Below are 14,041 nucleotides of genomic sequence, written 5' to 3' on the forward strand. Positions count from 1 at the left end.
ACAAACAAAGAGCCAGTAAGAACTTTTCAAAGAAGCCACAACACACTGGATCAGTGACATGATGGCAAGAGACTCACAAACGCAGGCAGCATGTCGTGGTAGGTGGTGGTGGTGTGGTGCTGGTACTGGAGGGCTGATGGGGCGGCTCTGCGCTGCACAGGCGGAGCAGGCCGCGGCGATGGCTCCTTCACATCAGTGGACTGAGCAGCAGCAGTGGAGGAGGATGAGGAGGAGGGAGGAGGAGGAGGAGGAGGAGTGGTGGTCTCAGCTGGACCGCTGCTCTTGGTGTCCGTGTCTGTGCAGGGCGGAGTGGCAGACAGCACTGGGGGTTGCAGGTTCCTCCCACCACCCTCCCTCCAGCTTGACACATCTGACAACACACAACATCAACACATCACACTGAGACTTTGGGATTAACGATTCACTCAACTCACGATGCGATAAGATTCACAATTCGGACTTCACGGTACAATTTTCTTATGGTTATTATTTGTATTTATTTTCGTACAAATTAGAATTTTTATATATATATATATATATATATATATATATATATATATATATATATATATATATATATATATATATATATATATATATATATATTTAATAATTATATTTAATAAAACTATAATTAAAAAGGAAGTAAACACTGTATCAAACAGGGCACTCAGTATTCTGGGAAGTTTGTGTGCATTGGGAATCAAATAAAGCCAGGGTAACACTCATTTTACATACGGCGCACAATGAAAATGACAGTGGGCAAATGAGTAAAGCACAGCATAATTTGAAATCACGAGTGCATGTGTGCAATAAAAGAAATATAAACTGAAATTGCAAACACACTGAATTCGGAGCACAATATGCTAATATTTCTAGTCTTAAGCGAGAGTTGAGAAGGAACTTGTTGTGTGCGTCTGGATTTCTCCGCACAAATCACTAAAACATCAAATGAAAATGCTCTTTCTGCCAAATATTCCAATCAGCAATTGTTTCAATTTAAAAAAAACTATTCAACATGCCAAGACTTCTTGATCTGTTAAGTTGCATTTCTGTTAAGATTTTATTTGGGGTTTTTTTTCTTCCATATGTCATTTGCAGCACATTCCTACTGGCTTTGTTTTGTGACCCTGTTTTCATGCCTGTCTAGGAAAAGTTTAAAAGTTAAGCGATCATTTCATTTTATAGATGCACTATACAAACACGTCCTAATAATACTGAACACTAAAATAGAAAAGATCAAATATATCAGAGAATATAATAAAGTATTACTTCTGTTGCATTACATTTTATGAAATAAGTTCTGAAAATTCAATACGTCAATATGTAATAAATGCAATAAAGCCTCATTCTCTATTCTCCTTTTTTTTATACATCATGACAGTGTGTGTTGAATAAGAAAGGACACTAGTACAAGTGGTCTACAGATCACCACATCAGGACAGATCTGACCAGCTACACCAAAATGGAAAGAATAAAGCCCATCTAAACAATTATGTTATATCTGCTTACATGATGCAAACACACAAAAACAAATCACAGAAGCCTGACTTTTCCCATCATCAAACCTGACAGCGCTGATTATAAATAATTGTTGCTGGCTTGTGCACAGTGAGTTATGTCGAGACAGGAATACAGTTGTGGTTCCTTTCTACTGAAGGTTAAAAGCTCAATGTTTTATAGTGCATATAGGACTCACTCTGTGGGCGGAGGCTTGGTCCGGGCCCATACGACGGATCGAAGACGCTTCTTTCCTTGCCAACCTTGTCCTGTTCGCCTGCTGCTTTCAGCGTCGGAAATTCCTCGTGAGAGAAGGGCTGCAGTCGGCTTGAGACCTTTAAACCTGGACAACAAAGCCAAACAAACGTAAAACATGACATCACAACTAACACATCTGATCGTTTTGATTAGAACAAATTGATGATTACCATCTTGATCTACTGCCTTTCCATTGAGCTGTGCCCATTGCTTTGGTCCACCTGTACTTGTGCTCTAGAGGGACAAACACATTCAACAGTCACTACGATACACTCATCATCCCGACATCAATACAGGGTGAGCCCTATGAAGAGATGAATGTGCCGTCTGTACCTCCTGGCTGGTTATTGGCATGGGCTTCTGAAGATTGGAGACAGATTTCTGTAAAGCCAGCGGTGGCTGCGACTCCGGCAGCTGTGCTGATGAAGCAACGGAACTACAGGAAAAAACAGACTATTCAGACAGTGATGCCAGCTTGAATCCAGAAAAAGAGCTGGGTATTTTGAGAACAAAGTAAATTCGAGCAAGTTTCACAGGACTTCATACATGACTCAGTTTCAGCACGCTGATATATCACACCATCGCTCTCTGAGAAAACATTCACCTGACTGCAAATCTAAGGTTTTGAGTATGATGACAATCCTTATTTCAGCTGTATGAACTGACCTTCAACATGCAACACATTAAACAGCACAAGAAGTGTCTCTGTCAGCAGCACATGAGTCTGTTGGAGCATCTTTAAACTAGACCTTAACTACAACTCTAGAAAGTTGCATTCTATCACAAAAAACAGAGACCACTGTTATTAAAAGTATGGTGTTACGGTTTAACTGGTTACCGTGTGATCTGGTGACGAACACGCGTTAGGGGCATTTACATATCGCGCCTAAAAACACGTGTAAAATGCTAGTCGCGCCGCATTCTCCTTCTTTCCAAAGTGCTCAGGCAGTTGCGCCCCTGGGGTGTCTGCCGTTGCTTAGCAACTAGGGATGCACCGATTGACCGGCCATAACTCGGAACTGGCCGGTTTTTGCTTAAAATACGCGATCGGCAATCGGCCGAGCTTACTGTTACCGTAACTGTAAGCTGCACGAGCTTACTGTTACCGGTCCGAGCCCTGAACACGAGTAGACCGTGAAGAGATGTTCAGATCAACTTCTCACGTGTTGGATGATAAACGAAACGGACTAAACTGTGACAAAACTGATTTATTTTTATTTTTTTATTTTATTTTTATTAGAACTTGCACACACGTTTGAAAAGCCAGAAATAAACGTCAGTTCTGCATTAGGATGATTATTTTTTTTATTTATGACTTAATTTATTTTAAAAATCACTTGCTGTAGTACACAGAAAAAAAGTGTTTCATTCATCCAATAAAAACATTTTAGGGTAATGATTCACATCTATATATATATATATATATATATATATATATATATATATATATATATCTATATATATATTTTTTTTTTTTTTTTTTTTTTTTTACTTGAGACAATAAGTTATTTATTTTTCACTGGCTCAAGTAAAAAATATAGATGTGAATCATTACCCTAATTTTTTTTTTTTTTATTGGATGAATGAAACACTTTGCATCTTTGTTTTATTCGCACCAACATACTTTCATTTTAACATTTTGGAAAATGTATTTATATAGCATACTTTTATTTAGTCTCAATGGTAAAGAGTTTTTTTTTAATTTAAAACCAAATTTAAAAACTAAAAACGGTTATTGTTTTCAATAGCCAAATGCAAGTTTGGCCTATTAAATACCAAATATCTTGTTTATGCACACTTTCCTTCTTTCTTGTTTTTTTTCTTAAAAGATTTTTTTTTTTTTTTTAATCGGAAAATTGGAATCGGCCAGTTTGCTTGTAAAAAATCGGTAACGGAATCGGCCATGAAAAATCATGATCGGTGCATCCTTATTAGCAACCATGACGTGCTCTCTCCATCAAGACGCGGAAATTTCAGCAATGGATAAATGGATTTGCAGCAAAAATCGCTTGCTTTAGCTCTGCTACTAAATTTATTTCAAAATGGCAATCCATATACAGCTATGATCAGCTGTTCCCTCATCTTAGCTGAGCTTTCAACGTTGTAACAGTAAAGGATGAAGCTGATTGGTTAGTTCTTGTCACATGACCCGTGGTGCGCTTGCGGCATTCTGAAAAGTTCCGATGTTTTTAACTCGATGCGGTGCGAACGCGCCTGTTTTTGCTTCCATTATGAGTGCGCATACCGCGCGCCTACATTGGAAATAACAAACTTGTGAATATGTGAACGGCCCCTTAAAAGACAGCGCGCCGCGAGACAACGGTCAAAAGCCCCGAATCAGCTCCAAATCTCTGGAAACCATGCTAAACCATAGCAGAACCCTGACTACATGTTATGGTTTGTGATGCTAAAGAACATTTCATGACGTCTCAGACAACTGTAAATTTGTGGCTACTGTGGTTTAATTATAAACGCCATCGTAAACTCATATTTACCATAGTAAAATAATTTTCTTTGCCTCTTTATTTTTGTATACTGTAAAAACCTTAAATAAATAAAGGTTGAAATATTATATTAGAAGTTGTACTTATATTGTTTTGTAAAGTTATCCAATTCTATATTCATTAGCTAATCAAAAAAAGAACATTAGATTAATTATTTATTGTAATAAAAATAATAAATTAGTGGACAGAAAAAATAATCGTTAGTTGCAGCTCTATATCAAATTGCACAAATTTGTTGAAAAATGAACCTTGCAACACGGCCTTTAAATATTCATCTGTACTTCACATTACGGCTTCAGAACACTTGGAATATGGTACACGAATATAGCTACAGACACACCAGCTGTACAAACACACAAAACACTCTATAGCTCATGATCTGTCCTTCAATTCACTTCACACACAGATGTTTTAGTGAGTGTGATGGACAGCAGTGCTGATGGCAAAGTAGCGTTGGCTCTGACCTCTTTGGATCGGGTTGATCCTGCTTGTTTGCCCATCCTGTACCGTCTTTGGGCACGATAATCACGTTGGGATCGTTTCCTTTACTCTCAGACTTCAGACTCGGCAGGTGAGCGGGAGGGGGCATGCGCCGGGCAGCGGCCACTTTGCCAAGACTCTGTAAGCCATGTCGTGCAACAACTGCAGGACATGAAGAGGGAGAAAGAGAGGGTGTTAAGTGGCATATAAAGGGAAAACATCAGAAACCTACTAGGTCAATGGTTTTCTTTTTTTCTTTTCTGGATATCACTTAAAGTAAAAAAAAAAAAAAAATGTATCAACTGACCTTAAACCTTCAACAATTTATTTATGTATTAATTTAAACAATAACAGTGCCCTATATAATTTAGTTTTTTAGTGACTGTGTTATAAGATAAATTTTTCAGTTTTATGATTTAATATACGTTAACCCTCAAAGGCCGATATAGCCACCCGCAGCTAAAAATAACTGTTTTTTTTTAATGTTTAATAACTTTAGCACGGCTAATCCAATCAGAATGCTTTAAAAAGTGATGTAAAGCAGAGATTGCTCAGAGATATTTATCTCATTTGGATATTCAGAGGCGCCGTAGTGCACGTGATCACGTCATCACATTTTGACAACATTGATTCGTCAGAAGAAACCAATGCTTTCGTTCCTCTTAGCCAAACAGAAATGATTGTTGACGCATAGTCCCACCCCCGAGCTCAGATTGGTTCAAACTGTACCTTATTCAACCAATAAGTAGTCATTTGAACTACTACTTAACATATTGCTTTTGAAATATGAACGAACACAAAGTGAAGTCTGTCGCAAGTGCATGGATACAAACACAAACTAACACATTTGCATGAGAAAACTCTCTGAAAAAGCACAAAAAAACACGACAGAGAACTTTGACATAAAACAAATCAAAACCAAGGATGAAACCGTGGTCCATATCTGATAAAGCACTGGAATTTCTCTCTTGGGTCGCAAGGCGATGTCCCGGTAAAATAATTGTGATTTTGACACATATTACAGCCATCGGATCTCTCATTTATGTTATGTCTAGTATAATTAAATAATTATACAAAATATATATTTCAAAAAGTTAGTTTGCAATGTTTTTCTGTTGCACTGAGTATTTCTCACTCATTTTGTGTAGTTTGTGAATCATTTGCACTGTTTTTGCACTGTATTGTTGAAGACCATTTGTGCAATTGTTTTACTATAGCCTATGCTGCATAGTTTGTGTTTATAGTTCATACTCAGATTGAAGATATATTTCTCAGAAGAAGAAAAAAAAAACTTGTTTTGTTTGGCTTAGTTATCAAATAACACTTTCCATTTTCTTTACTCATTAAAATGTTTTTGGACACATCTATATTGTTAGTTAATGAAACAGGCCTGTTTTTTTTACTTAAAAGTGCAGATAACAATATTATAATAAATGGCTATAATTTGCTTGGGGAATGGTATATCTAAACAAAATTTTATTTGGAAGTGTAAAACACCCAGACTAGGGCTGGGCGATATGGAGCAAAAAATATATTTCGATATATTTTGCTATATCTCGATATGCGATATATATCTCGATATCTTTACAGGAAAAATAACCCCCCTAAAACTACTTCAAAAACAAATATGCCAAATATTACATGTTTAGGGCCCTATGAAACGTCTTATTTTGTTCTTCACCATATGCTTTATTGTTACCTAATTCTGTGTTTTAGCATGTGTAATTATTTAAATGCATAAAAACAACTTAGTTTAAAATCTTAAAATAGCCTTGTGTGAAATTTTTTCCCTTCAGAAATTCTGTGTATTTACATTTTTCTGGTTGTCAAATGAAGGCATAAAACATTTAATTTATCTTTTAATTATTTAAAATTAAGCAAACTTTATTTTTTGGTAAACAAAGGGGATTTACTATTAAAAATAAAACATGGAAGAAATGTTGTGTGATTATTCCTTAAAAAAATATGTTCATTTCATTTTAATAATAGTAGTAGTGGGCTATGTACATTCTGCTGAACAATAGTAAAATATTTCTGCCAAATACTTTTATTTTGACGTGTTTACCTTTACAGTTCTGTGTATGTGATACTACAGTCTATGATGTGATATGAGCTAGTTTTACTCAAATCAAATGGTCAGATGCTCATGAAGTGACTCTCGGTGCAGTTCTGGAGATGTTCCTCATGTGTTCACATATTTATCAGTGATAGGAAAGACGCTGAAATCAGCGCGAGCGTCACACGCTTCCGTGTGTTTAATGAATGAAGACGTGCTTCTGCGCCATTCGTTAACACAGACACGCAGAACATGCAGGATTCATATTTAAATAGACTTTTCCGGGTTAATATTTGCAGATATTAGTCTATATCGCGATTTGATTTAAGTGCATGACCTACTTTTGATAATTCATTCAAAATTTAACCAATTCCGTGACATTCCGCGTTAAACTGTAAATACCGTTTTTATGACTGGATTCCGTCCGCGTTTTCTGCATCGCGGAAATCATTGGGCCCTACGTTAGACATCTGCCTTCTGTTCGTCCTACGCCTTAAAACCAAAGTATCTCCATATAATGGAGCCAGTTGTCCTTTTGTTTTTAGACTGTTTTTTAGACTAGTTCTATACACGCGAAGGGAGTGGGGACAAAAGCAAGGAGGCGGGGGCGAGCGAGCGGGGGTGAGCACAGCACAGAGAAGGTAAAGAAGCAAAGTGGCGGAATCAGAATTAAATATAAACAACATATCGATATATACGATATGTCAAAATCCATATTGTGTTTAAAAAATATCTCGATATATTTTAAATATCGAGATATCGCCCACCCCTAACCCAGACACAACTTTCTAAAGAAAAAGATCCAAACTTTAGGAGTTTCTGTTTGAGTACACAGTAAAAAACACCTAACTGTTGCTTGGATTTTTCTTAAAATTCTGTAATTTCATTCATTCTTTGAGAAAACGAAAGTAAAATTGAAACTTTGAATTAGTTAAACTGTAAGTCCTCCTGTTTATAATGATATATGGCACTGGATGCTGACTGCTAGAATAGGTCTGAAAAACAAAGAATAGTGCAGGTGTGTCAGGCGCCCCAAAAATGTTCTAGGTCTTTAAGGGTTAATCATCAAAACCATGGGTAATTAATGCAATGTAAATCATTTTTAGCAAACAACATGATGCACACATTTTCATTTCATTTCAGATTTACACAGCAGTCCTTCTACATCAATTACATAAACATATGAATAAGGATGTGAATTGATGAGTGAGTGCTTTAGTCTCACCTGTGGTTTTCTGAGTTTCTATTGACTTTCCTTTGTACTTGTCAAATAGGCTGAGTGATGAATACTTGCTTTTCCCATCCTTGGACTTGGTTATTTGCCCCAAACGATCTGACATTGCGATGTAATGTCATCGAGTATGGAAATTTTTCTTTGCACCTCTTCCTCAGTACCGTCTGCTTCTGCAAAGAAATGCACACAAGGGCACAACGGTTAGCAGAAGAACCTACGTCCCTCCAACACATCCTCTGAACTGTGACGAACAATCATTTTACATCACAGAGATGTCATCTTTCCATCCAGACACAAAGGGATGCGGTTCAGACACATTTAAAATCTGGTCAACAACTTGGACAAAATGGCTCAGATCAACCTCACTTAGCAAAAAAAGCCACATAGGGATCATCCAGACAGTCCTAGACTTAAGATGAAGGTGAAAGGTGAAATCAACATTGATGTGGCTATGCAATATTGCGTTCATAATCGCAGATGAATCGCATTCGGTTATGAATGCAACACTGCATAGCTTGTCTGCGAACTATGGCTCTGTGTAGTAACTGCCGCTCCATTTGAAAGCAAGTGATGGATATTTAGTACTAATCACAGAACCAGCTTTACTAAAGAGACACGCATGACAATCGCATACGATTAATCATGCAGCCCTAGTAATAACAGCAAAGCAGCCGATGCAGAACATAAACACTACGACTCGCTGCTGGACACACACCAATGACAATGACAGTACATGAGCTCTCCACACACCTTCAGCCGAAACATTCATGCTTCAAAAAGCTCAACACGACATTTTAAAGTACGCACATCAAGTATGCTAAATAGAAGCTCAAACATGCTTAACATGCGAGAGCCAATGAGATCAAGGATCAAAAAAAGCATGTCTACTTCCCATATCTGATGAGCTCACTGTATGTGCGGAGACCAATGTTTATAGGTGGAGAAGAGTCTACATTAAATCTATTCACAAAGCAATTGTGTCTCTTCAAAAGATCAAATCACTTCAATCATATTAAGTTTACAATGTCTTTATGAACTTCATAAATCATCGAAGTTTTGGTTACATGGACTTTCAACTGCGGGACAGAGATTTTTCAGGTTTCATTAAAAATATCTTGATTTGTGTTCTTCAAAAGAAAGTAAGTCAAACTGTTTTGTAACTGCATGAGGGTTGAGTAAATTAATTATACATTTTGAAGAAACGTCAAAGACAATAGTGTTGATTCACTCTTAAGGGTGTTTTAGCAAATATTATGTTAGTTATACACCCAAAGAGAGATAACACAGAAGATGACAAACAAGTTCACTGTCAATTATTTTGAGTAATTAACAGAGGATGATGCCATCTATTAACTATATATGAATTCTATAGAATTACATGTAATTTAGGAACCAGAAATAGTTCACCCCAAAAATGTGCTAAAACATGCTCACCCTCAGGCCAATCAATATGTAGAGAAGTTTGTTTCTTCATCAGATTTGGAGAAATATATCACTTCACTGCATTTTATCACTTGCTCACCAGTGAATCCTCTGCAGTGAATGGGTGCCGTCAGAATGAGTCCAAACAGCTGTTAAACCATTACAATAATCCACCAGTAGTCCACACCACTCCAGTTCCATCAATGAACACATTGTGAAGCCAAAAGCTGCGTGTTTGTCAGAAACAAATTCAATAAGATGTTTTTAGCCCTATTTGCACGGGATTAGTATTACCTGGTGACCTCCAGTCATTTGTAATAATTATGGAGGTTGTCTGTGATCTTAATCCCGTGCGAATTGGCCATGTCTTTAATTTGTAAAGTAAAAATTCCCTTGCAAAAGACCAACCATATTTCACCGAACACCGAGGTGCTGTGATAATATTAGCCCCGTGCAAATCGGCATCTCTGTGATTTGGCGAGGTAGTATATCATTTTTCGAGGTTTTTGTTACCTGAGCGCCTTTTTATCCATCTTTCACGAACAATAGAGCTGCGTTGTAGTGTTTGATAGTACTTTGGGTGCTGTCATATTGCTACACCATACAATTTGCAGAAAGAGAAAGCTGAAAAGGTTTTGAGGGTAAATGTGTCACAAATAAATCAAGCATAAAGCTTGAGATATGATTTTAACCTGGTGGAATGTAAATGACATAGCACAAGTAACTATATTAATTTCTTTTTTTTTAATCCATTTGGACCATAGAACGGGACTCTCGAAGCTGTGACATACAGGTATCCGGGAGATAAATCAGTAAATTAGAGTAAGATCACAGGCTTATCCCGTGTGAATGCACAACAAAAAAAATTCGATTTGGGGGGGGGGGGGGGGGGGGGTAGTAATTTCAAATTTACACAAGGTCCCAAGATTATACTAATCCTACGCGCATAAATCTTTCGACCGCAAATGAACGCTTCTGATGCCAAAATACTAGTCCGCAATCCATAATAATACTCTATGCACGGTCAAATTTAATCTCCTGTTGTCCTCTCACATCAAAATCTACCCATATATTTGTTTAAAGCTGTTTTGGCTTCTAAACTGTGATTGATCTGTGCAGATTTCTCTCCTGATTCAGACCAGATGACTTGTTCATTGAAGGAAGCATTATTACAGATTACAGATTTGTATTTTAGCTGGAAGCAGCCGTTTGAAGTTGAAAATGTCTTGACGGATTAGTTTTTTTGTTGTTGTTTTGTTTTTACAAACATGCAGTTTTTGACTTCACAAGATGTTAATTGATGGACTGAACTGGTTTGGATTATTGCGATGTTTTCAATGAGCTGTTTGGACTCTCATTCTGACGGCACCATTCAATGCAGAGGATCCATTGGTGAGCAAATTATGTAAAATAACATTTCTCCAAATCTGATGGAGAAACAAACCCATTTTTATATTGGATTGCCTAAGGGTGAAGAAATTTTCTGCAGATTTCATTTTGGGGCCAACTATACCTTTAATAAAACAGCGTCTTTAACAAGATACATTTTGTTTATAAAAAAAATGCATAATCACATGCAATTAACACTGAACTAAATCCTATCCCTTTACTATGCTCCTGTTGTTAATATTACTGAGTACTTGTTTGAAAATTTGTAATAAAAACCCGTTAAAATGATCCTTTACATTTCCACAGTGATGCACTGCTCACACACTTATGAAGAACCATCATCAGAGCCAAGCTGAGAAATACTCACACATTAACAATTAGACCTTAAACCTGATTATTAGAACATGAATGTGATTTAATAGAACAACGTAATATAAAACATACTGATGCCAGGCCAAATGAAACTATCAAATCTGTCAACGATACCTGGTTAAAGCGAGTCTGTAATATAGAAGTTGTTTTTACTGAGAGTAAAAACGTAATATTTCTAACATTAAATATCTTAATTAAAAAACGAACTCTGGGCTAATATAGTCTGTGAGCGTACAGTTAGCATGAAATGTAAACAGAAGCTCTTCAGCCTGATTATTGAAGAAACCGATCATTTCATACACATGAAATCAACACCATCACACACTAGAGGCTATAAATATGAGCATGGCCGCTGAATAATATCCAAATATAATATATTGTACGACATTTTCACAGATATTTATCTGGGTGCTTTAACGATGCTACTCGACATTAGCCTCGAGCCGCTTCTGCTGTATAAACTCCACAAGAACCGAGAAACGAGCTTCAAACCCCAGAAGTGCGGGTGTTTAATTAACCTCGGCCGGTATAATGAGTAAATCAATGCGTTAATGAGGGGTTTGTGTGGACTTGTTGATGTGTGAGGTGATTAAAAATGGCTGCTGCCCAGAACAAAGCGACACAAACACTGAGACATCCTGCGACAAACCGGCCCCAAACCCGCGCACAGCCGCACACCGCGCGCTAATAACTCACCGATTGAACGTTTGACTGTTGCTTTAGATCACATATATCTGTATATTTCCACCGGATAGAGAAACTCGGCAGGATGGATGGAGATTTCTCTCTGTTTTTCTTTTTCGCTTGTTGTCAATTTCCCGGCCTGAGAAAGAAGCTGCTGCTGCTGCTGCCGCCCAGAGCGGATATGACGTCACTGGCGTGCCACAGCGCCACCTGCAGGTCCACAGAATGAATGATGGACAGAGTTGCACAGATTCAGCTGCGGAATAATTGTAACAAAGAGGGATCATACAAACTGCATGTTTTGTTGTTGTTTTAGTACTTCTCCGAATAAGCTATTTTACTTTGCAGATGTTTACATAGGCTATAGTCCTCATGACAAAAAAATCAATACATGACACAGTTTACAAATGCTTGATTCTTATGATCATTTTCTGTTTTTGTTTTATCCTAATTGTTCATTATGCCCTTATTTGTCATTTTTTCCAGCATCTTCTGCCATCTTTGCGCACTGAGGATGACTGATGGACTCAAGCACAACTATTATATGAAAACATCTGCTGATGCTCAAGAAGGAAACACAACATATTAAGAGCCAGGGGTGTAAACTTTTTGAACTGGGTGATCAGGGTAAATTATATTTGTTTTGTCTTCTGGGAAACATGTAAGTATTCTGTGTAGCTTGTTAAGGGCAGTACTAAAAGAGATCTTTAAAGAAAACTTACATATCTTCATTTAGGGGGAGACAACTGGTTGTGACCATTTTAGTTTGAGCCTCAGTAACTCAGTGGCTGTTTGTGCTAGATATCTCAAATTTTGATACATGACAGCCACATATCTCTACTATAATTAGAGCTCACTTGGATGTGTACTGTACAATCACAGACTTTGTCAGTTAATGTCAAATACAAAGACTTCTGTTGTTACAATCTTCCCTACTATGGGTGAGTCATAACACTAGCTGGGTATCGATATAACAATGAGAGGTAATTTGCTGAAATAACACCCACACTATTCATTTGTTGCATAAACATTATTAAAGAACAAAGAAAAAACTGTTTTGACCTAGAAAAAAAAAACATTGCATCTATTAGAACTTTAGAAATTGCCGCATGTTTGTGTGAGTGTGTATGTAAGTGTACACACTTACACCACAAAGAGCCCATCTGAGGAGGGAGGGAGGGGGCTCTGGAGGAGGAACCGGAGCAAATGCGGGACAAGGAACCGGTGGAGAAGATGGATTTAGAGACCAAGGTGGAGCTGACATTGGGAGGAGCCATGGAGTAGCCAGGAGCAGGAGGAGCCAGGTGGAGATTCAGAGAACAGTCAGGACTGAGGCCCATGGTGGAGTCGAGGGAGGGATGAGCCATGGTGGAGAAGGTCTTGATGACACCATGGGGAGGAGTGATGGAGATGGAACCGCTGGATGTGGAGACCCATGTGGAGCTGAGCAGATGGAGAGCCAGGGTGACACCAGAGGTCTGAAGGGCCAAGGTGGAGCTGACAGCTCATGAGAACGAGGTGGAGAAAGGGACCCAGAAGACCACGGCAGAGCTAGAGTGACTGAGTACAGTGGTGGAGGTGGAGGGAAGGAGCCAGAGGAATGGAGGGACAAGGCAAAGCTGGAGGAGTGGAATCCTGCAGCGGATGAAGGTCGACGAGTGACCGAGGGAGCTCGGTGGAGACGAGGGAGCAAGGAGCCAAGGCGGAGCCGATGGGTCGGAGGACAGAGGTGGAGTCTGGAACTTGAAGGCTAGAGGCAGAGACAGGGGATCCTCACACCTAGGCAGAGCTGGAGACTGAAAGGCCCAAGGCAAATCAAAGTGCCCAGATGATGCAGACTGAGGGTGAGCTAATGGACTGACAGGAACCTGCAGAGACAGGGCTGAGGAACTGGCTGGTATTAGGAGAGGAAGCAGGAGAGTAAGGCTGGGTGGGAACTTGGGAGACATACAGTAGGAAGCTCAGTAGACGCAGGAGATTCAGGGCTGGGTGGAACCAGCGGAGAATCATGAGACATAGGAAGTGCAGGAGAATTGGGTATTACCTCCCAAAACCAGCCAATTAAATCCACATCAAAGATTGCCATCAGTTCCTCTTAATAATTTCCAGAGGTCATTTGCAGCTCAACCTCAGCAGTGGGAT

At 38.5% G+C, this 14,041-nt stretch overlaps 1 protein-coding gene across 5 annotated transcripts in view; it reads right to left on the reverse strand.

Moving 5' to 3' along the window:
• The window catches only part of prrc2b (proline-rich coiled-coil 2B), a 32,536-nt gene extending 20,425 nt beyond the window's left edge, over nt 1-12,111 (reverse strand). For 3 of the 5 annotated variants that reach the window (XM_052591663.1, XM_052591661.1, XM_052591662.1), the window contains exons 1-7: nt 11,912-12,110; nt 8,024-8,202; nt 4,727-4,904; nt 2,092-2,194; nt 1,929-1,992; nt 1,700-1,843; nt 78-370 (exon numbers count right to left, since the gene is read on the reverse strand). In XM_052591663.1, the coding sequence (XP_052447623.1) occupies nt 78-370; nt 1,700-1,843; nt 1,929-1,992; nt 2,092-2,194; nt 4,727-4,904; nt 8,024-8,138 (897 nt within the window). In that variant the 5' untranslated portion in view covers nt 8,139-8,202; nt 11,912-12,110. Of the gene's footprint in view, nt 1-77; nt 371-1,699; nt 1,844-1,928; nt 1,993-2,091; nt 2,195-4,726; nt 4,905-8,023; nt 8,203-11,911 lie in introns of all 5 variants that reach the window. The other 2 variants (XM_052591664.1, XM_052591660.1) reach the window with 1 other exon arrangement.
• Nucleotides 12,112-14,041: the final 1,930 nt, after the last annotated feature.

Source organism: Carassius gibelio, chromosome A5 (assembly GCF_023724105.1).
Source record: "Carassius gibelio isolate Cgi1373 ecotype wild population from Czech Republic chromosome A5, carGib1.2-hapl.c, whole genome shotgun sequence".
NCBI classification, from domain to species: Eukaryota; Metazoa; Chordata; class Actinopteri; order Cypriniformes; family Cyprinidae; genus Carassius; species Carassius gibelio.